Source organism: Halichoeres trimaculatus, unplaced genomic scaffold, assembly GCF_033239565.1.
Source record: "Halichoeres trimaculatus isolate MK-OKI-2021-1 unplaced genomic scaffold, fHalTri1.1 fHalTri1_scaffold_16, whole genome shotgun sequence".
Classification (NCBI taxonomy): Eukaryota; Metazoa; Chordata; class Actinopteri; order Labriformes; family Labridae; genus Halichoeres; species Halichoeres trimaculatus.
The window spans coordinates 7,372,056-7,394,290 of record NW_027437194.1 but is presented as its reverse complement, the minus strand read 5'-3'; the positions used below and the strand labels follow the sequence as shown (position 1 = coordinate 7,394,290).

General features: G+C 38.8%; 1 protein-coding gene across 2 annotated transcripts in view; it reads left to right on the top strand.

Annotated features, from left to right (window-relative positions):
• The window catches only part of rxraa (retinoid X receptor, alpha a), a 263,628-nt gene that overhangs the window by 197,101 nt on the left and 44,292 nt on the right, over positions 1 to 22,235 (top strand). For both annotated transcript variants that reach the window (XM_074690115.1, XM_074690116.1), the window contains exon 5: positions 9,468 to 9,706. In XM_074690115.1, coding sequence (XP_074546216.1) covers positions 9,468 to 9,706 — 239 coding nt within the window. The remainder of the gene's footprint in view (positions 1 to 9,467; positions 9,707 to 22,235) is intronic.

Here is a 22,235-nt window from a genome sequence, read left to right as displayed (position 1 = left end):
TGTTTCGTGCGTTGTTCTGCATCAGTCTTTTTTTGCACAGATCAGTCACAGGTTTGTGTCATCATTCCTGAAGTGCACTTTCCATCTTAGATGTCAATCATAAATGTTGTGCGAAAGCAAAGTAGATAAAAAAGGCAAGTGTTGGCATTGAGGTCTCGTTTGCATAAGAATTGAGGGACCTTAGACATGACCATTTGTTCAACTCATGTTAACTTAAACTAGCATTCAGTGCAAACAGATTGTGTTTACCAAAACAGAGTCTTTACTTATACCAGAATGTTGTTCTTTTTTTATTTTATTTTATTTTATTTCTATTTCTATTTCTATTTTATTAATTTATTAATGAATTAATTAATTAATTTTATTTTATTTTATTTTATTTTATTAATATTTTGGTGGGTTTAAAATGATGGTTAAAAAAAAACAAATTTTAAAGTTGAAAAAAAAATATGAAAAGCATGTCCCTATTTGAAATTCTTTCAAAATATGCCTGACAGATACCCTTTCAAAGGTCAATGATTTCAGTTTTCTTGGGCAGTCAGTCCACTTTACTGTTTTTCATATGAAATAACACTGAATTGAAAGCATGTTGAATGAAAAAAACAGTGAAATCTTGTGAAGGTTTTGAGCTTGGCTGCCCATGGCGAAATTGTTTATGCTAAGCTCCTTGTAAGTTTAGGACTGATTTAGCAAATAAAGTTCATAAGGTTTGTACAGGAAGAAAAAAGCCAAGGGCTTGGGGACCTCGAGAGCTGGAGCTCACTCAATGCCATTGTCATGTTTGGCAAACTTGGAGATCTCTTAAAAGGCTCATGACACACTGAGGGAGCGGTGTGTCATGAGCCTTTTAAGAGATCTCCAAGTTTATATGTATATATATATATATATATATATATATATATATATATATATATATATATATATATATGAACTGTCCGTTAGAACAATTATACCAAACAGTCATAGGTTGATTGCGAAATGCAAGTTATATTTGCTTTGTGTCGCAAAATCTAAAAATCTCTAAAATAAGCAATCTGTAGTCATTCTGATCTCTTAGGGGCTCTAAAATAGGATTTATCTCACTCTATACTGACCCACCATGTCAAAACTGACATGAGTCATTCCATTGTCAGCATATGATCAGCCAATTACTGTGTGTCCACTGCACCAACAACCTGCCACCTTAAACACACATGCTACTGCCCCTCTATCCACAGAGTAAACACATCAGACTGAGATATTTGCACTTTGGACTTAACTGAAGGGACCAGATTAGTCTGTTTATACAGTGAAAGACATGAGACTGACATACTCTGATTAATGAACATTTGTGAAGACAAACATCAGTCAAAGCATACTGGTATTCATCTTTTCAAAGCAGTATTGTGTGAAACAAAAGGCAAGAAGGAGGATTTAATTGTGGAAACACACAAAGACACTTCACATCAGAGTAAAAACAAAACAAAACAAATAAAATGCCCAAAACAAAAAAAGTTACTTGTTTCAATATTTGGGCTGAGTTTATATCCTTGGTGGATTTTTCTGTCAACTTGTTTCCTCTCCATTCACTCTTCTTTCCCTGAACACATCTGGAGAAATGCTAATGACTCATGTTTCATCCTGACTGGCCCGGGCATTCCTTGAACTTCAAAAAAAAAAAAAAAACAGACACACCTACCTCCTCGGAAATGTCTATGTGCTGTAATTAATAAAAATTCTCCTTGTTGCCTCACATCAGAAAAAAAGAGAAATAAGGATGCTGTTGTTAACAGTGCATGGATATATTCAGTTTTATCTCTTAGTGAGACACTGCAGTTTGCCAATGCTATAGTGTCGGTGCAAGTGAGTCATGACTGCTCCATTTTTGCCAAAGTCAATCCATGCAATGATTATCCTTTTCCTGGCCACTGTTTCACCAATGGCATCGTGCCTCACTGACCCACTGCCAGCAGCGTGGTATAGAAAAACCATTGTCTATGCATGGCTCTGCGTAAAGCCAGTCAGAACTCTTTCTTTTCTGTGTCCTTGCTGTATGGAAAGATCTAGCAATGTCTCAGGAGAATGTTGCGTTGGTCAGAGGCTACACAGTATTATGTTAAAGCTGGCACAGCAGAATGGAAGCAGTTTGTTTTTTTTCCTATTGATGGACATTTTTACTGATCATGAGTGAAAAGATTTGCAGGCAAAATGACAGAAAGACATCAAGCATGTGATTTATTGAGATTTATGCTCTCCTCTACCCTTTCTGTTCTAAGCATGTCCCACACCCTCATGTTCCACTAAATCTCCACTGTGGCACTAGTGGATGAATAATAGAGGAGGAGAGTTAGCCGGGGAGCGAAAAGTGAGCATATGTATGCCTGGGAGTATACGCATATGCTTATGATTGTGAATGTGCTTTTAATGGGAAGGGGAAAAAGAACTGATGTCCAGACACAAGATCAAGAGCACACTGGCAGGAAATCCATATCAAATTACAGTACGAGAAAGACAGATTGAAAGTTTTCAACTGTTTTCAGTTTGGTTCAGACAAATGTGGGGGGTGTAGGAGTGCACTTTCCATTTATAATGCATCATCTCAGTGTTGGTGGTGGCAACAAGAGCTCATGGGGCACTTAGGGAATGCAGCCATTGTTATTAACGCTCTAACCAGGTAAGACATTTGTTGTGAAGCTGTGTGGAGGGTAGCTCTTCTATGATTTTCAAACAGTTAATGCAGGCTCAAATTAATCCAAACTGTTAAATTGTTTTAGCTTATGGCTGGTGCCCCCTCTGACATGTCTTTCCCATGCCAGCAACAGGAGTATCAGTGAGTCACTGCTGCTTTTACCCTGGTGCTCCCATCGTCAGCTCCTCTTTTGTTGTACTCTTTTAAAAGGATACAACAGAAACATGATAATTGTCTTAGTCATGCCACCCATTGGTTTCTGAAGAGGCATTTTGAAGCCCAGCAATGGTGGTTGCTATATGAGAAATGATAACTCAACCTAACTTTCAATCAACCTAGAGGTAGACAAAGAGGTGGAGTGGACTTGGGCTTTCATCCTTCTGGCTAACTGTGACGTCTCACCCCGTTTGGCAATCAAGTTGTGCTCCTAACCTAGATTCAGATTCAGTTTCAGTCAACTTAATTAATCCCACATGGGGCAATTTGTGTGGAGGAGCTTGTACATGACAAATACACTAACAGAAATGAAGACGAGTTGACTTAAAAGCAATGGTAAAAACTACACAAGGAGTAATCGGTTAAGAACATAAATAGTTAGGGATGGGTACCTTTAACATTTAAAACGACGATGTACCAATGCCAGGTACCTGGCTATCAGTATTGGTACTTAGGGGTTCCAATTTTCGGTACTTTATTGTGTTTATGTGGTATAAAACATCAATTTGTTGTAACAATATATATATATATATTTTTTTTTTTCAATTGAAAATATTCATTCTTCAATATATAATGCTGTGTTCGTGTCCAGCATGGAAAATTGCCCACTTTTCCACTCCCTCACAGTCACAAGGATGCATTTAGGTACCTGAGCATGGTACCTTTTGATTTTACGTGAATCTGTACCTGATACTTTTGACAGAATTCGGTTGGTACCTATAAAAGTACCTAATTCTGTACACTTCCCTATAAATAAGACTGAAAGAGATGATGACACCGGGCAAAGCTACGTCAGTTCAACTAAATCCAAGTTTCAATAAATAAATAAGTGAAAAGATAGATAAAAGATAACCAACGCCAAGATAAAATAAAGTTAAGAAGCATTCAGTGTTCTGATTGCAGAGGGGATAAATGACCTAGAATGACAATTTGTTTTAAAAGCAGGTGAAACATAGCAATGCTGTGAAGGCAATAAGCAGAAGTCGTTGAAAAGGACACGAGTTGAAGAGGCTAAAATATTCTCAGCCTTTGCTTAACTCTCAGTGGTAATATCTTCAAATCAGAATGTTTCCCCAGTGAAGTTTGTTCAAGTGAAGAAATGAGCTCTATAGACTAAGATACTGTTTCCTATAGGCATTGAATACATTTGATTTAAAGGGTGTAAAAGAGAAACCTCAATGACTTTTACAACCAGCCTCAAGTGGACACAGGGACTGCAGGTTCTCTTTGTTTGCACCCCTGCCCGCTGCTTTGGCTTTATTTTTTTACTTCAGTTGTTGCTTGTGCAAACTTAAAACCTTTTAAAATTGAAAAAACTGGTCCAGATGTTGATGTGAAAGTCACAGCCAAAGAAACCTTATGAAATGAAAGGGATATGGTTCAAAATAAGTGTGACTTTACACCTGTCCCATATACCCTGATAAAAGACATTAAGGAGCCTCCTGCTTATGTCAAAGGAGCTCAGTTTTCTTAGGAAGAACAGTCTAGACTGTGCCTTCCTAAAAACAGCCTTTGTGTTCTTTTTCCAATTAAGTTTGTGGTCAATGTGAACACAAAGATATTTATATGACTCAACAATTTCAATGTGTTCACGATTGATGGTCACAAAGCAGACCTCCTCTGTCTCCCTATCTGTTATTACACCAGATTGAACGTATCAATCCCAGTCTTGTAGGTCGAGTCCTTTCTGTGATTGATAAAACCCACCAGGGCAGTGTCACCAGAGAACTTCCAGGTGTAAAAAGACATTCCAGCATGTCTAGAACCACAAGTATATAAAGTAGTTAAGAACGTGGATAAAACTGTACCCTGAGCTTCAGTTAATGTTAAAATAGTGCCAGACTAAAAGACTAACTTTTGCCTTTGCTGTATTTTTGAAGCAATATATTCTTTCAGATGTTTCTTTATACATAAATAATTCCCTTCCCCAGTCCCAGCCACAGTTTAACTGTCAGTCTGTGGGTAACACTTAAATGACTGCAGCTTGACTGCATATGGGAGGCAAACAACCTCAAGGCAGTAGGTCTAGTTTAACAAGATCTTAATATATATACTATAGCTACTGCGTCAAGGAGATATTCCATTTAAGCTCTAAGGGGATTCTTGCTTTTCTTTCTTCTCATTTTCAACCTGCACAGACTTGTACTGAACAGTTTGTGCTACTTGGACTGATTGTATGCCCAAATCCATCCTAATGTGATCATGAAGCTGCCTCTAGAATGGAGAAAGTAAAGGGAAGGCATTGTTTAGAAACAGGAGATGCTTGTATGGAGCACAGAGGTGACAAGTGACGAGCTCTATCTGCGCCTGTCGGTTAGATGGGCCCTAATTTGCTTATTTGTAGCTGTCAGTAGTGCTTTTGTGTGCCCGGTGATACAGGCAGAGGCTGCAAACGACAGAAGCTCTCTTCAACCTCTGTGTAAACACAAGTCAATCTTTTTTTATATATATTGGCACAAACCTGAGTGACTGCAGATCATTTCTTTGATGCTTGGATAATTTTTATTCCCCCTGCCAACGTGCTCGCTGATTGCTTTATGCACGCTCTTATCTAATCTTAAGGGTTTGTTTACTTTATGCTTTTTGAAGTGCAAACGGTTGCCTAAGCTTGCCGTTTTTCATCAAAACTGGTGGTGAAATGTGTCATATTCCAGTTCAACAGGTTGAGATGAAAGAGATACGAAGAAGAGTCAATTTGACTGTTTCACTACGAGATAAAAACACAAACTGAAAAATTCCCCTCCCCGTGCCCTCCTCTCCTTTATCTTCTTAACACTATCTCCTGCTCGTTTTTGATGTAACTTTGGTTTCAATTTTTTATATATATTTTTTTGTTTCATTACTTATTAACTCCTCTTCTTTATCCTCCTTTTCTCAGTTTGTCATTTCTCTTTGTGTATCCTCTCCTTTTCTTTCTCCCTGTCTCTACCTTGTACATCTTTAAAGCCTTTCCTCTCTCCTCTCCTCTGTCTGGGGAGGATTAGGACAGAGTCCTTTTCATACCACTGTAATCCAACACCGGCAACCCAACTCCAAATGAAATAAACATACACAAACACACACACATACACTTTGCCATGTCATCTTCACGCAATATGAGAGACACTACTCAATTTGTTTCTTGTTTATCTGAAGAAAGGGGGGTATCTTTGGTTTATCATTTCTTGACAGTTTTTTACCCTAGTCGCTCCTGTTCTCCTGCAAAATTTGGAAGATAGAGAGTTAAGGCATGAATAGAAGAGAAAGAGACATAAACAGTCTGGTGCACCTCCCACCGCGTCTCTGTCATCCCCCTTGAGGTGGAGCCTTACTGGGACTCTGACAGCTGAGCTCCCCCCTGCTGAGACCTACAATGGCAGATTGGCAGCTCTAATACCAAAGCTCGCTTTATCTGCCTGAATTAAAACCCAATTGGCAAAGGGTTATGGGAATGGCTTACTCAGGGGGAGCTCTTATTTATTTATTTATTACTTATTTATTTTATTTTCAGGAATTATGTGTGTGGGCGCATTTTAGGAAAAAAAAATGAAAAAGAGAGAAAGCTCCAGGGGTATCAGTCAGCGGATTAAACACTGAACTATTACAGCGAGATGCTGAGCTGTTGTTAGCCCTTTATTAAGAAGGATGTGTGTTTGTTTTTTAAAGGATGGGTCCCATGTGTGTATGTCTGTGTATGTGCTTACAGGAAGTGCTTGTGAGGCAAGCAGGATGTGCAGGAAGTGTTTGGCTTGGCGGAGCTGCCAGCTAGGTTGCTGGCCTGAGGATTGCTTATGCAGGGGACAAAGATGAAAGATCCCCCTTAATTTCTTTCTGCGCTCACAGGACATTGTACAGCAGAAATACACCAGCACACACTCACATGCACACGCCGACACAAGCACTAAAATATCCTGCAATAGTCAGCTGGGACAGAGACAAAGCACTCAAGGAAAAACTGAAGTGAACTTGAACTTGTTACTCTTGGATGTCAGCTAAATGAGCCATGCATCATTTTAATTCCACTGGGCGGAAACAGAGGAACCTGGTCACTTATGAAACGCTAAAGTGTGATGGACAAGACACATTTCTACTTATTATGTAACTAGACTTTGTCGGTGTTGTGGAAAGAGAAGGGTTGAAGTGTCAGAAAAGGACTGAGTTCTAAAAAGAGGGACTGTAAGGACAAAGGACTGAGCAGATGTTAACCTAAGCTGTCTGAGGAGAGATTAAAACGTTCTTATATGTATGGCGTGCATTTATGATTTAAAGTGGTGGTATTTCCGTGAATTAAATGCAGAGGCAGTTAAAAGATTAATGGAATATTTGCTAATACCATGAACTGGAGGGACTAAATCACCTTGGTCTTACTTGTCAAGCAAGCACTTTTCAGAGCAACCTGGAAAGTGAAATATTGAATCTTACATTCCCATATATATATATATATATATATATATATATATATATATATATATATATATATATATACATATATATATATATATATATATATATATATATATATATATATATATATATATATATATATATATATATATATATATAGGGCTAGGAGAAAAAAAATGGAAATTGTTATGTCAGGATTTTTTTACATAGATTTTATATACTGCATTGGCAAAAAGTTACCATTTTTCTCCAGCAGAGGGTAAAATGTTTCTCTCTGACTCATGTGATGTGCATTTTATGGGAAAATATGGCCCCTGATATAGTCTGTAAATGTTACCATCATTATCTAACTTTTTCACATGGTCTTGCGTTTAAAAAAGAAAATAAAAATAGAAAATTTGCTGTATGTTGAGTCACAGTTTGCACAGTTTGGTTAAATTTGATGCTGATGTTTTTGGCTGTGGTTGTTGTGTTTTCATCCGTATAAGCAAACCTCTGATGCCTTTGTAGGTTCAGCCGTCAGAGCAACTTTTACAAAAACTTTCTCTAAAACATCCTGGCATTGTTTTCACTTGTGTCCAGTGATACTCCGGGATGGAACAAGTTGGGTCCTATCACAAGGTTGACCTTGCAGAATGACCCCTAAAGCAGTGTTTTTTTGCAGTAGAAGCCCAGAGTGCTCACACCAAACACCCCCTCCCTGCTCCTCTGCTGGTTTCCTCTGCACTCAGACGGGGCCATATTTTACTTGACCAAAAACACAAATAAACAGACTCCCAGCAAAAAAATCTGATATCGGTCTGCATTCCCGCTTTATTTAGAGAATTTTCAGCGTGTTACTTTCTCACAAAAACACCTCTAAATAAGGCTCTAGTTCCCATCGTGTCGTAAAACGGTGCTACCTCCACTGCAGAGCCACAGCTGGCTACGAGACACTCGCCACTTAGTGTATCAGTCCGCACGCACGGCGTGCCAGATGTAAACAAACGCAGGTAATCTGCCAGGATGAAGAGACACAATGAGAACTAGAGCCTTATTTTGCGGTGTTTTTGTGTGAAAATAACGTGCTGAAAATTCTCTAAATAAAGCGTGAATGCAGACCGATATCAGATTTTTTGGTGGGAGTCCATTTATTATTGTTTTTGGTCAAGTAAAATATGGCCCCGTCTGAGTGCAGAGGAAACCGGCAGAGGAGCAGGGATGGGGTGTTTGGTGCGAGCGCCCTGGGCTTCTGCTGCACAAAATCACTGCTGCAGGGGTAATTTCTGCCCTAAACCTTGTGAAAGGACCCAACTTGTTCCATCCCGGAGTATCACTTTAAAGGTATGACAGGAGATAGGATGTATGAAGAGGCAGGACATGACATAATAAGATGCTTTAGTATTCACCAATAATGACAATTGTGCCTTCCACTTGACCACAGTAAATTTTCAGACTTATACTTGCAGAGGTACTGAAGCGTTCACAGGCAAGACACTTTTGATAAGAGAAACTGTTGACAAGTAACATTACTGATAAGTGTTGGCAAAAGATCAGACAAACAGCCAGAGACCACAGTTGGAGCCAGAGCAGGACTAAACACTGTTACTCAGTTACACGAGGAACAGAGAAAGACAGAGCGTAGGACGTGGTGCTGAAAGGAGAATCAGGGGGAGGGAGTTGTTATCAGTGTGCACACAATCCTGTCACCAAATTCTCTGTGGCATGCTGCAGTTCCCTCCCTCTGTCCTGTATCATCTGTGATGACAGCTGATGGAAGAAGTCCCATTCAGTCAAGGTAAAGGGTAGGTCTGAGTCTATGAGGGAGAAGACACAGAAAGGGCATCAAAGCTCTGATAGAGTACACATGACCTTCTCTTTATCACGCTCTCTCATCTGCTAGGATAGTTCCCCTCAGCTCTCTTTCAAGGTTGTATATTTAACTCTCCTGGGCCTGCTCCTCCACTCATCAGCCACATCCATTATAGATATACATCCTGTACTCACGGATCCCTGAGGGACGCGCTTGTAACGGCATAAACTCTTCACTGAGAGGCAGGTGCAGTGTATGAAAAGAGGAGTTTACTGTTTGAATATAATGAGCACTCATCAATTCACGCAACATTTTTTTCTTTTATGAGCTCTTGTCAAGATGAGTTAATATTTCCGTTAACAGTCTGAAACTTCACTCTAAAATCATCCTCTCTTTTTTTATGACCAGATTCATCAGGCCAGGTGACCTCCTCCCCCCTGGGCTCACCCACATCTCACCGAGGAATGCACCCATCTTTGCTCAGCCCAACATCCATGGGGCCCTCCGGTTCCCTTCACTCCCCCATCAGCTCGCTGAGTTCTCCCATGAACGGCCTGACGTCGCCCTTCTCTGTCATCAGCTCGCCGATGGGTCCCCACTCCATGAATTCACCAGGGATGGGCTACGGCCCCAGTGTTAGCCCCCAGGTGAGGCCTGTGACAGATTAAGCCAAGTATTCTTTACCATCTCAGGAATGTTAAGCTAACTTTGGAATTGAGTGGGAATTTCCAAAGAAGTTTCTCTTTATTTGAGATTTCTAGAGACCTGATCAGTTGGCAAAACACATGTGAGCACTCATCCATTCAGAGAGCAGATTCATCAAACAGCTGCAGTGAGACTATGAATATGAACTTATTCATCACAAACGAGACACGCCATGTGCAATCATGATAAACAAAGCTAATTTAATTTCATGTGTAGCTCTAATCAGTATATTGTTATTCAGAATTGCTTGTTGTGTTCTGGAAACCTGACACTTCAGAGTTGTTGATGAATGATGCAATCAAATTTCACAAAGCATTAAAAATGCATCTTCCCTAAATTAGCTTGTTCTGCAAAAAAACTTCTGCACATGTTTTTTTTTTTTTTTTTCAACTTTAAGTCACACGAACTTTGAAGGCTCAAAACCTTTAACCCTTTGAAAGGTGCACTTTGAGATTTGGGAAACACACTTACGTTAACTTGCTTTTTAAAACAGCTTGGAGACTTCTAGAAAGTTCAAGGTTATAAACATGAATGAGACTATTCAAGAGATTTACAGAAGTATTTGAGGTGGCATTTTTACACATTTACACCAGGAAGAAAAAAATGTAGAGGGTTCAAGATGAAAAATACCAAAAAATATATTGAATTTAATGGTTGTAAATGGTAAAGAAACAATAATTTTGAGTCAACTTACAAGATTTAAAAATGCTTTTAAACTTGTGATATACTGTATGTTCAACTTGTATTTTTTTAAAGAAACTCTTTATAATCAGAGACACAAAAGTCAAAGTTAGACTAGACATGAACCGTAGGGTGCTAGTGGATCTTACCGAGCATGAATATAAATAAAAACATGAATAAAAACCTCCCACAAAACAAAACAAAAAATACAAATACATACAGTACAATGCAACACAATAGTAAGATAACCATTAGAATCGTAAATGTAAAATTAATGAATAAGAAATTGAGGATAGAAATAAAATGTTAGGAAAGAAAAAAAAATGAAACAAAAAAAAATGAAAAAAGTTAGTCATATTGTTTTGGTACAAAATCAAACAGCTGGATGTTAATCAGTCTAACTACAAACCATCATGATCCCGGAAAAAGTTCATTAAACCATCCCAAGTGCTTTGGAAGTTTTGGATAGAAGTTTTGGAAGGGGCTGTTTACACTATATGGGATTTTTTCCAATTAAAGTCTTCGTAATTCTTAAGATGAGATAAGTATGAGTGGGTGGAGCAGCTTTCTTCCAGTTCAGTAATACCATTCGCCATGCCAATAAGAAAGAGAAGGCAAGAGCCCTACTCTGTTTAAGAGTTGTGGATATGTTTACTGGGGGTACACCAAAAACAGCTGTGAGAGGGCAGAGGAAAATGTTTTTATTAAATGTTTTAGGGAATGAATCACAAAGAGAACCAAAAGAGATCAAGTTCAGAGCATCCCCAAAACATGATGAAGAGTTGCACGCAGTATTTTGCATCTAGAGCAATGAGGGTCCACGTTAGGGTACAGTTTAGCCCAACTTGTAATATTTACCTCCACCAAGGAGGTTATGTTTTTTGGGAGAACATAACTCAAAAACTAACAAACCGATCTTGATGAAATTTTTAGGAAATGTTCAAAATAGGATAAGGAAAACATGATTCGATTTCGAAGGAGATCCAAATCACTGTCTGGATCCAGGATGTTTTTAAAGGATTCCTTATTATTGTGAGAAAAGACCATTTCCACCATATGTGTATAACTCCACGATAAATTGTCGGATTGCTTTGCAAAAAAATACAAGACAAGGTCACCATAACTTCTGACAGATGTAAAAGTGCGATCCAGATCCTGACAATATCATGGATACTAAGATCTGAAATATGAAATATGTTCTGGGTCGTCATAATTTTCAACACTATCAGGTAACAAATTATTGTACAAACCTGCAACTAACACCAAATTGTAGCAGACAGTCTGCTGAAAGGGAGTATGACATTAAAGTAGGACTAAAGTGTTGCGCTGCAATCACGATATGCTTGACGGGGGTCTGTGCTCTCTGAGTGCTTTCCTAGTTTTAATCTGTGTTAAATGTCATTCATTCTGATGTGCGGCAATGGTTTACTTGCCAGGGCCACACATCTTGAGGTTTGGATCTTTGAAAGTCTTGATTTGGTTTAGAATTTGTTTATCAACCCTGGTAAGAAAGGTCTTGCAACATTTTGTCCCCAACGCAATAAAAATATGTTTATCAGTTTCTCTTTAACCCACAAAATTTCCCTTTTTATGCCTGAGTGACTGAGCTCCCCAGAGTGACATAAAAACTTCAGAAAGTACCTGAAACCCCGCCAGCAAGTTAATCAGCCTGTTTCTTAAATTGTGGGAGCATTTTTTATTTGTAAGTGGTAGAAAATCATAGAGGTAATTGTGTCTTTAGGTCAAAGATACAAGCACATTTACTGATCTGTCACATTAGAAACTGCTGTGTTCAGCAGCCATAATCATGTTTAAACAAGGATCTGCTCTGCATGTAGTCTCAGATCCAAACAGAAATGTTGTGGCCCTACAAACTAACCAGCAAATGGTTGTGCATCATGTCCTACAAACTGTATTCCCATTTCTCAGAAGTGCAAATTACAGTCACTTACACTCACATAAATTTCCTAACCAGGCCCCAGCAGACGGAGGCCCTTCTTTGACCCCGTGCCACATTTAATCAAGGCCTATTCAAATGGGATCCCACGGTACTTCTGCTCTGTCACCCGTTCCTCTACATCTGAGGAATATTTGTCAGTCTCTCAAGCCATATCTCGCTTTCTTCTCCCGTCTTCTTTCCCTCCCTCCTTCTTTGCTGTCCTATTTACTTTTTATTTCCTTCTCTCCCTCCCTCCCTCTTTTTAAATTACTCATCCCTTTTATATCATCTCCACTTCCTTGCTTGTCCTTTCTGTCTGTGTCTTTTTGTTCCATCAATAAGCCTCATTTTTTCGGTATCCAAAACACACACACAAATACACACACACACACATTTACAATTAAGACATCAAAGCCTGCAGTGGCCCAGTTTTTAGTTTGGAGCCATATCTGAAATTGAAATTGTTTCCCCCCAAAATGCAGCAGCTGCCCTTTTTTTGTGTTTGTTAATAACTGTGCTAAAGTGCGTCCGCAATGTGATGTTATTTGGGATGGGCTCTCCTTCCTTTTGTTGAGCTTATCGCAGAAGTGTCCCACATTTAATGGAGTTAAGAGAGGATTAGGGGCAGTTTCAGAAAGCAGTCTGAATCTTTTATTGCTCGAAAGCCCCCCCACCCCTCCACCCCTCTTCTCCATATCGTGCCTTAAGATTCTTCTCTACGTCTTAATTCCAACACTTTCATCTGTGCTGCAGCGTCTGTCCCGCAGCAGCAGCATACTTTGTATGCTGGTTGGATGTTTAGGTGGCAAACGCTGTCTGTCTCAGTCTGTCTCATTTGAATAAACCTTTAACAGGAGGAACCACTGGGATACAAACACTGACACAAATATAAACATGTGAGTGCACATACAGGACATCATGGGTATTGTGATGACTATCATATCCTGTTGTTAAAGGTATTTTTCCCTTTTTTTTCTTTTTTATTCTTTTTTTTAATCCCAAACCATCAGTCAGTACTGTCATTTGAAACAGCTGTATGAAAATAAGACCAAGTAACAGCTGTTCCTGTTGCTAGTGAGAGTTAAAATACTGTAACAAAAAGTAAATGCAGCATGAATCAGACTTGTCTTATGGTCATGGCTGCTTTTCCAGTCTTCAGTAGTGCCAGGCTGTTCTGGATTTGTTGAAACAGCTGGCATGTGAGTAAGTAGCTCTAAAAATCACCTCCTCCACCCTTTTTTAAAAAAATCATACTCACATTTTTTTTCTCAAATTGTCAAATATAGAAACACAGCTTGAGTGAAAAGTCACTTTAAAGGGACTGTGAGGAGTTTCTGAATTATCTTGCAAAACTCTCCATTCTAGATAAATGCCTGGTCATTTAAAATAAGATCATCAGCGCCAATATAGGTTATTTTGAAATAGTACTTCTTAGCTTCTTGATCGGGTCAAGTGGGACCAGATTAATTTACGGCACATTGAAGTCTCAATGATAACCCCACGCCTGCTGACGAAGTTTAGTAGTGAAGAGAGATAACTGTGTTTTTATCTGCTGAGAATGATTTTTGTGACTAATTGTGTAGTGATGGTGGACACAGGAGCCCAACCCTCAGACAGAAAAAGGGCAGAAGAGCAGAAGGAAGCTAAATGGGAGAATAATAGAGCATGGGCTAAATGCTAAAACACGGGCTAAGCTGTTTGTGATAATGTTCATTCCAACCTACATGCAGCAGTTATTCTGCAGTGGTCTGTTCAAACTTGAGAGTCTATAAATAGACTCTGCTCAGTCATCTATCAACCTCTGCTTGGTAGATGACTGGCCGGACATGACCAGAATTCACTAACATTACTGACTTGTCCTAGAGCACTGTGGATGCCAGTGGTGCTACATATAGCCGGCTACCAACCTACGGTATAAACTTACGTTTGCTTGGTGTCACATTTCAAACCGTATCGCTGTGTAACTGTGCTGATAAATACCTTACCTCGGCTAGTTGTATCCAGTAAAAAGGTGTCTTGAACGGAGCGCAGATGGCCCAATGGTTTAGATCGTGCTCCATGAGGTTTGCCCTTGCGCGGGTGGCCTGGGTTCCAGCCTGTTGCTTCTTTCCTGCATGTTGCTCCCCACTCTCGCCCCCTTTCCTACTCTATCCACTGTCCTGTACTAACACATTAAAGGTATGAAAAAGCCCCAAAATATCTTTAAAAAAAGTTGTCTTGAACAAAGAAAATTTGTTTCGATCCAATCTCCATTTAAATCCAAAACAATTACGCACCTTGCATGAGACTGCCGGCCAGAAGGTGGCGTGGCAGTCCAGTTAAAACAGATCCTCTTTACAGCATCCTTAAGTCGCTAATACGCTGATAGTCTTTGTTTTATTGATAGCTTTTTCTCCATTTCAACATTTGTGTGTAGAGACCATGCAAATTTAAAGGTGTTCCTCATTTGTTTTTCTTTTTTAAAGATTCTTTGTTGGGTGGGTATTGGAGAAAAAGTCTCAAATAAAATAAAAATCTAAATAGAAATGTCTTGTACAAAAAAAAATGTGTTTGTGTTGAGAAAACTTAAAATCCTAACTCACCTGATACAGTTTCCATGTTCAAGGATTTGACTAATTAAGCATCAGGGTTTGCTGAGTTTTTCGTGGCTGTTGACTGATGAGTCCGTTGAGGGTGGAGAACCGCGGTTAGATGTGAGAGGTTAAAGATGGTGGCAGCGCCCTGTGGTCGTGAGGCGCGGCCTTTCTGATGAGATGTGATTTGAGTCAGACGGCGTATGCCACTTGCTCTTAACACTCGGCTGACTTGCCGTTTTCATGAGCAGTTGACTGGAAGGAGGTCACAGCTCAGCCTTTTCCATACTTAACCACCCAGAGGCCTTTACAGAACCCCCGCCTATGTTAGACATACTGTAATTCATTATGAGTATTAATGCTAAACTAACTTCAAGAAAAGACATCAAAATGTAGTTTTGCTGTGCCACAGGAGACATTATTTATAACTTTTGTTTCTTTTACTCTCTTTTAAGTTACCCCAGTCACAAGAACAACTTGTTTGGTATTGACTGTCGTGAATAGATCCCTCTTTTAGTAAGTAGGACTACTTTTTGATGCCTCACAATGTAAAATCCAGGTGGAAATCTAATTAATCCGCTCTGCTTCTTATTAAAACGTGTGGAATTTCCATTGAAAATCGGTTAAACCCCAAAACAATAGCGCTTGACTAATCCTGCACATCAAAGACAAAAATGACAATGTAATGAAAGCTAAGGATGAGATGAACAAAAGTCCCATTCTTACGGGACTCTTACATCCTCTAAAAGCCAAACCACATTTAAAGACAGAGACTCTCCTTTATCATTAGCCAATTCTTGCATCTCCAACAACACTACTCCCCCTTGAGCTCCGTCCTAGCCATCCAGACATGCTGTGGTTGTCTTTTGTTCTTTATTTCTTTCAGAAGAACACTTCTCAGTTTGATACATCTGTTCATGTGTCCCAGTCACATGTTGTGTAGAGTGTGAGGGTCTGTACGAGGGTCTGCTTCTGGATTGATGGGAGGAGACCTTCAGATACCGCCAAAAGCTTGTTGTGACTTTTACGTGATATCCACACTTTGTCTTTCCTATGTGGCTTTGTGCTGAGAGGCTGTAGATATTTCCAGAGATGAAAAGACTGATTGCAAGACATCCTTTCGGATATCTGGTCAGGAGATGGTGCCAAGCCACTGCTATGTCCGTTAGCACCGAACCTCGCTGTGGTTGCGACTGTGGGCCTGAACCTACTGACAATGAGACCATCTCTGAATAGTAGACACCACATCTTTCCAAGCAGCTGGAAGGGATTACATGCAGGGTTGGAGCACATTTTACAATCCCAGTGACAATGGGGAGACTTGTCTAGAAGTTGTATTTTTGCATAAAAGGGGATCATCAGACTCACATTTTTCCATTTTGCGGTTCAGTCTGAACCCCACTGGCCTCTGTGCTTTCCCACCAAAACCTTCCTGAGAATCCTAAACCAACAACAGGCCTCCAGTGTCTCTCAACACGCCCAAAAAACACACATATAAAAAGCTTAACTGTGTTGCTTGAGTCGAACACTAAAGCAACACTCAAATGAAAGAGGTGTAAATGTTTTACAAGAAATGAAACACGTGCTTAATTAGTTATAAATGAACAGCGGTGGTGATGTCATGAGCCAGTTTTGGGCATATTATGTTGAGCAAGAGTCGCTAGGAGACTGAGGCACCACACACTTTGGAGTAAGAAAGGAAAAAAAGAAAAAGGTGAGCAGAGTGGACCTCAGCCCCCCTTCTTGTGTGGGAGTAATAAAGGTCCATTTCGCTGCTCCTAGCTTTGATGGACCTTGCTGTAGTCACTCTGCATGACATCATGGTTAGAGGGCTCTTATAGCAGCACAAAGAGGCTGTGTGTAGAGTCCCAAGAGAGCAGTTAAGGCTCTCCAACGTCAATCAACCCTTAAATGGATGAGGGAAAAGAATTTTTTTAGCCAAAGCTGTCTCCAGGTAGCAATTAGAGAGCACTTTTTTTCTCCCAGTGCTGGTAGAACGAGGAAGTGTAACTAATGTGTGGAATTAATTTAGTTGTGCTCTAATACACATTGAGTACACTGTACACTAGTTTATAGGGGAGTAATCCTTTTTATGAAAAAAAAAATCTTAGGTTCATGTCTAGGTAGCATTATCTTTTTTTTTGGGGGGGGGGGGGTTGTTAATGAACAAAAGTATTTATTTTTCTTGAGCAGATTTGAAGAACAAATAAGAAAATAAACAATAAAAATGTTTTTTATGATTTTTTCGTCTTTCTTTTTTCAAAGTTAATGTCTAAGTAGCATTATCTTTTTCTTGTTGTCAATTAAAAAAAAAAAAAATTTTCTTGAGCAGATTCGAAAAAATAAATAAGTAAGAATACGTAAATAAATATACGATTTTATTTTTTATTTTTTTTTGTTTAGGTTTATGTCTAGGAAGCATTATCTCTTTTGTTTTTGATGAACAAAAATATTTTTTTTCTTGAGCAGATTCAAAAAAATAAATAAGTGAGAATATGTAAACAAATATTTAAAAAATATTTTTACTTTTTTTTTCCTTTCTTTAGGTTAATTTCTAGGTAGCATTATCTTTTTTTGTTAATAAACTTTTTTTTTTTTCTTGAGCAGATTCAAGGCATAAATAAGTGTGAATTTGTAAATAAATATAAAAAAAATCCTTTTTATGAATTATTCTTTACCCTCTCTTTAGGTTTATGTCTAGGTAGCATTATTATTATTATTTTTTCTAAATTAACAAAACGTTCTTTTTTTCTTGAGATTCAAAGCATAAATTAGTAAGAAAATAAAATAGAGTAAAAAACCCTCATGAAATATATAACTTTTTTAATTTTATTTTTAGGTTTATGTCTAGGTTGCATTATGTTTAGTGTTTATAAACAAAACTTTTTTTCTTGAACATATTCAAATAATCAATTAGTAAGAGAATAAAATTTCAAATTAAAAAATCCTTCTCTGAAAAATATTTATATTTTTTTTCTCTTTTGAGGTTTATGTCTAGGTTTTTGTTCATAAACAAGAAGTAATTTCTCTTGAGCAGATTCAAAGAAAAATAAGTAAGAAAATAAACAATAAAAACCTTTAATAACTTAGAGTTCACTGTGTAGCAGTCATATAAAAAGTTTTGGGAAATTGTATTTTTTCCTCCATAGTGTCCACTCGTTCACTCCTGACCTGAGGCCATCATTTGAGATCTAGCTCGATGCCACGTGATCTCATCAGGTCTGTCTGTGTGTGTTCTGACTTGTGAAAGGCCACACAGGAGCCGACGAGCCCATTCAGAGGTGTCAGCTATAAGGAATAAAAACATTAACATTAGGTTTGAATTTCAGAGAGCAGCCTTCTGATGTAGACCACAACGACGTTACGGTTCAAATGCCGCAGGGAGCACATTTATTTTAAAGCTTCAAATAATCCCTACAGGGCTTTAATTGCATCTGGTGGTGTGATCTTACTGCAACTCAACACTGTGTGTGGACAGACATGTGCACCGCGGCCTGTCTGTGATGTGCAGTGACACTCACCGTATGACCTATTCTGCTTTTTGACGGCGTACACACCTGTACAAACGGTTGCAGTGCATGGAAAGTTATCATCCTCAGTATTTGCTGTCAGTGCTGTCAACACATTTTATTACATGAAGAAATCCTACACCAGCAGTGTACACACAAGGATGAAAGTCACATCCTGTTTGAAGAGACAAATAATTACTGACTTCATAACACGTAAATACATGTAGGATCAAATTAATCTAACTCAAAATTCAGCTTGTGATGTGACACTGGAAGACATTTAAATTCCTTTTGGCCTGTTTATTGTTTGACGGAAAATTCCCCCATTTGATCAACTTTCCTCTTGGAGTTAATGGCATAGCCAGGTATTGAACTCCAGTCTCCCCAGACAAATCAAATTTAGCTTCTTTTATGCAACAGAAGAGTCTGTTCTCCTGTATGGCAACAAGCAGTACTTAACATCAGCAAGAGTGCACAGGTTACCAACAAGATTCTGTTTGAGGAACACCAAGAGCAAGAAACAGCAAGAAAACAGCAGCTAGGGGGATGAGACATTGTCATGACATCAAGAACTGCCAGCCTGCAAACTGCTTTTGTGGGAACCAACACACTTGGTAACAAGGCCGTCCAGGAGCACAAAGTACTGATGACCTGGAGAACCAGGATGACTGAAGGGACAATGGAGGGCTTGTCTGAGGAAGACCTAGTATGATGTTGTTAATGTAGTCCTGCACATGTTTTTTCTGACTCACTCCACTGAAGTAACCAGGTGACCTATGTAACTTTTATTCTTGGTTTGTTTGTGGAGTGGAGGTTATTTCCCACCTTTGGCTCAGGCCCTGTTTACACAACAGTTCATCCAAAAACGCTAAAATGCAATCAAAAAAATCTGCGTCGGTTACACTGAGGGACTGAAAACGCTGCAGAATGTATGCCAGGCCTTTAGTTGGTGCTTTAACTGCCTTGTCCAGAAGCCGCTTTTGGTAGATCTCCACTTAAGTAGAGTCAGGCTGATCATCTGGTGTATTGGTGAATGCTAAGAGCAGAAGTGGAGCAACAGATGCACATTTTGTTAAAAGACAGTCAGCAGATTCAGCAGATTGAGTAACACAAGCACAACATGGTCCGCGATGATTGTAACAACAGTACTGTTGTCCTGTTGTATGCACTTGCGTGAAGTGGAGTGTGGGGTCAGCATTTTCTGGCTTCCTGTTTACACAGCAACAGCAGCAGCATTTTAGAAAAAAGGGCCAAAAATGCAACAGTAATTATGCATTCTACCCTAAAACCATTGTTGTGTAAAGTACCCCTCAGATTGGTGTGATATTTGTAGACACAGCCACTGCACTCCTGAATGAGATTGTCTCAGCTCGCCATCAATCAAACTCTGGCGCCCTTTGTTTGCAATGTGAATGCAATCAACCCCCAAGTGAAAGAAATAGCTGTTTGACTCATCAAACTATTCGTGGGCTACTAGCAGTAGGTGTTTTCCAAGCTCTGTCCAAAAGTTGTCAGTCATGCTGGAATGGTATTCGACCTGCAAGTCAAACCATGACTCATATCATCGACAGGTTTACTGACTAACGTCGGGTAGTCCAAAGGAGAGGTTGATATTCTTCCCAGAGATATATTGCCTGTTATAGTTAGACAAAGACAGGTGATGATAGGCCATGGCTTTGAACGGACACAGATGTACTTTTAGCGGAGTACACATAAGACCACCCTCTAAATATGATAAGACTTTTTTGATCCCCAGTGGGGTGTGTGTAAATTGGAGAGCCTGTGACCCCCCTCCATCATCACTGGTGTGAGCACAGAAAAAGTGATTTAACTCTGAAAAGAGAAGGTTAAAGGAAAGTTGCTGCAACTCAATCACCACCTCTGAATGTTGTGAGTGGAAGGTGACTCCAGAGTTGCAAGAGCTGCTGTGCCCATGGGAGCATCACTGTTTCCTATAAAAACAGGCCTTATCCATATACAAGCACACACACACACACACACGCACACACACTCATAGGATGCCTAAAGGCCACAGTTACACGCATGCATGGAGATAAAAACACACTTCTGCATGCATGGATGTAATGTAGACAAGCATGCAGACACTGTATTGAACAGATACAATATAAATAAACCTATGCGTGACCAGCCCTGTGTACTCACACACTCATAGCTGCCAAATACATTCACACACACACACACACTTAGACACTGACATCCTGAGGTGAGGCAACAGCTGAAAGTCACTCAGCGTATTCCCGCTCCGCTGCTGCAAGGCGTGCTGCCTTTCATGCGACTGATAGTCTTAATATCCGTTTTTTCAATGGAACAAAAGTTTCTGTCAAAAACACACGCACACACGCTCACACACAAACTCACACGTAAGCGCTAGAAGTGCTTGTGATGATTCATTTTATCTGTTGTGGCACAGCATGGGGTGAGTGTTGGAAAGCTCGGAGCTGTCGAGAATAATGGCTGCTTCTCCTAAATTCTTTCCACAGGGAGAGAGGAGAGAAAGCGTTTTATTAAAGCAGAGTGTCAATAATCATGGAGCTCTGTTACAACCAGGCAGACTTAGGAGAGGTGTATTTGTTTTCACAGACCTAATGCTTATAAAAGTGCATGTTTTCACTTTCAATGAGAGTGTAAGACATTGGATTAATGAATTTGGGATAGCAGGTTGGCTCGTATGAAAGCTGGGAGTTGTGTAAATGTGAACAATTTTTAGCAAATCAGGAAGAAGCCCCAAAGCCAAGCTTAACTTAATAATAGTCTATGGTAATATATCTAAAAGGCATTTATTGATTATCATATGATTAGAAGTTATATTCATATAACATATAAAACAAAATGTAAGGGCAGTTAATGTTTGAGCTCCACCACAAAGTTTCTTATGATTTAAGTTTCTACAGCCTCATTATAACATCTTAAAAAAGGAACTCTTTAGAGCAGTGTAAGTGTGTTTACAGCATTTCAACTTCTCGTTCCTTTTATTTTAAGCTTTAACTTGCTGCTCAACCGTTTGGTAGAACATTTTTTGAGTCTCCATATCTCATAAAAAATGCATACATTGCACCAAGTAAAACCTGATTGGGTCACCACCACAGCTTAAAATAATTGGTTTATTTCTTTTTCAGTTTCTGATCTTAGTTCTCAGACAAAAACAAATAAATAAATGAATAAAAATGAGTAAATTTAACGATAAAAATCCTTTTTCCCTTAGATAGAACATTAAAAGGTGAAGAATTAAATAGACTATTTATATCAAATTTAGAATGTCTACATCTACAGTACTGAACTCTCACCATAAGTCATCAATAAATACATGCCTTTTTGCACATCATTCCAGTACACACTGTACATTTCCATTGTCAAGTGCTTTTCATTCTCAAGAACCAATCTTTATATATATCTTGCTCCTATATAAATATTTGAATAGTAATATTTTTCTACTTTTCTATATTTCTTATATTTATTTATATGTCTTCAAATTTCAAATTACATTTTTCTACTATCATCATTCAATTTTTTATTGTTATTGCATTACTGCACTTTTTATGAGCTGCTGTGACAAAAATAAAAAGGTGGACCAATAAAGAATATTCTATTGTGTTCCATTGTATTCTACTTAACTAAAATATTCACATTATCCAAAAATAAATAAAAATCTCTGCACAAAGGTAAAAATAATTGTACGAAAAGCCCATGATCTAATGCTACTCAAGCGACACTGAATAAAAAAAGACTGGGCTCTGAAGTTGAAGTCACA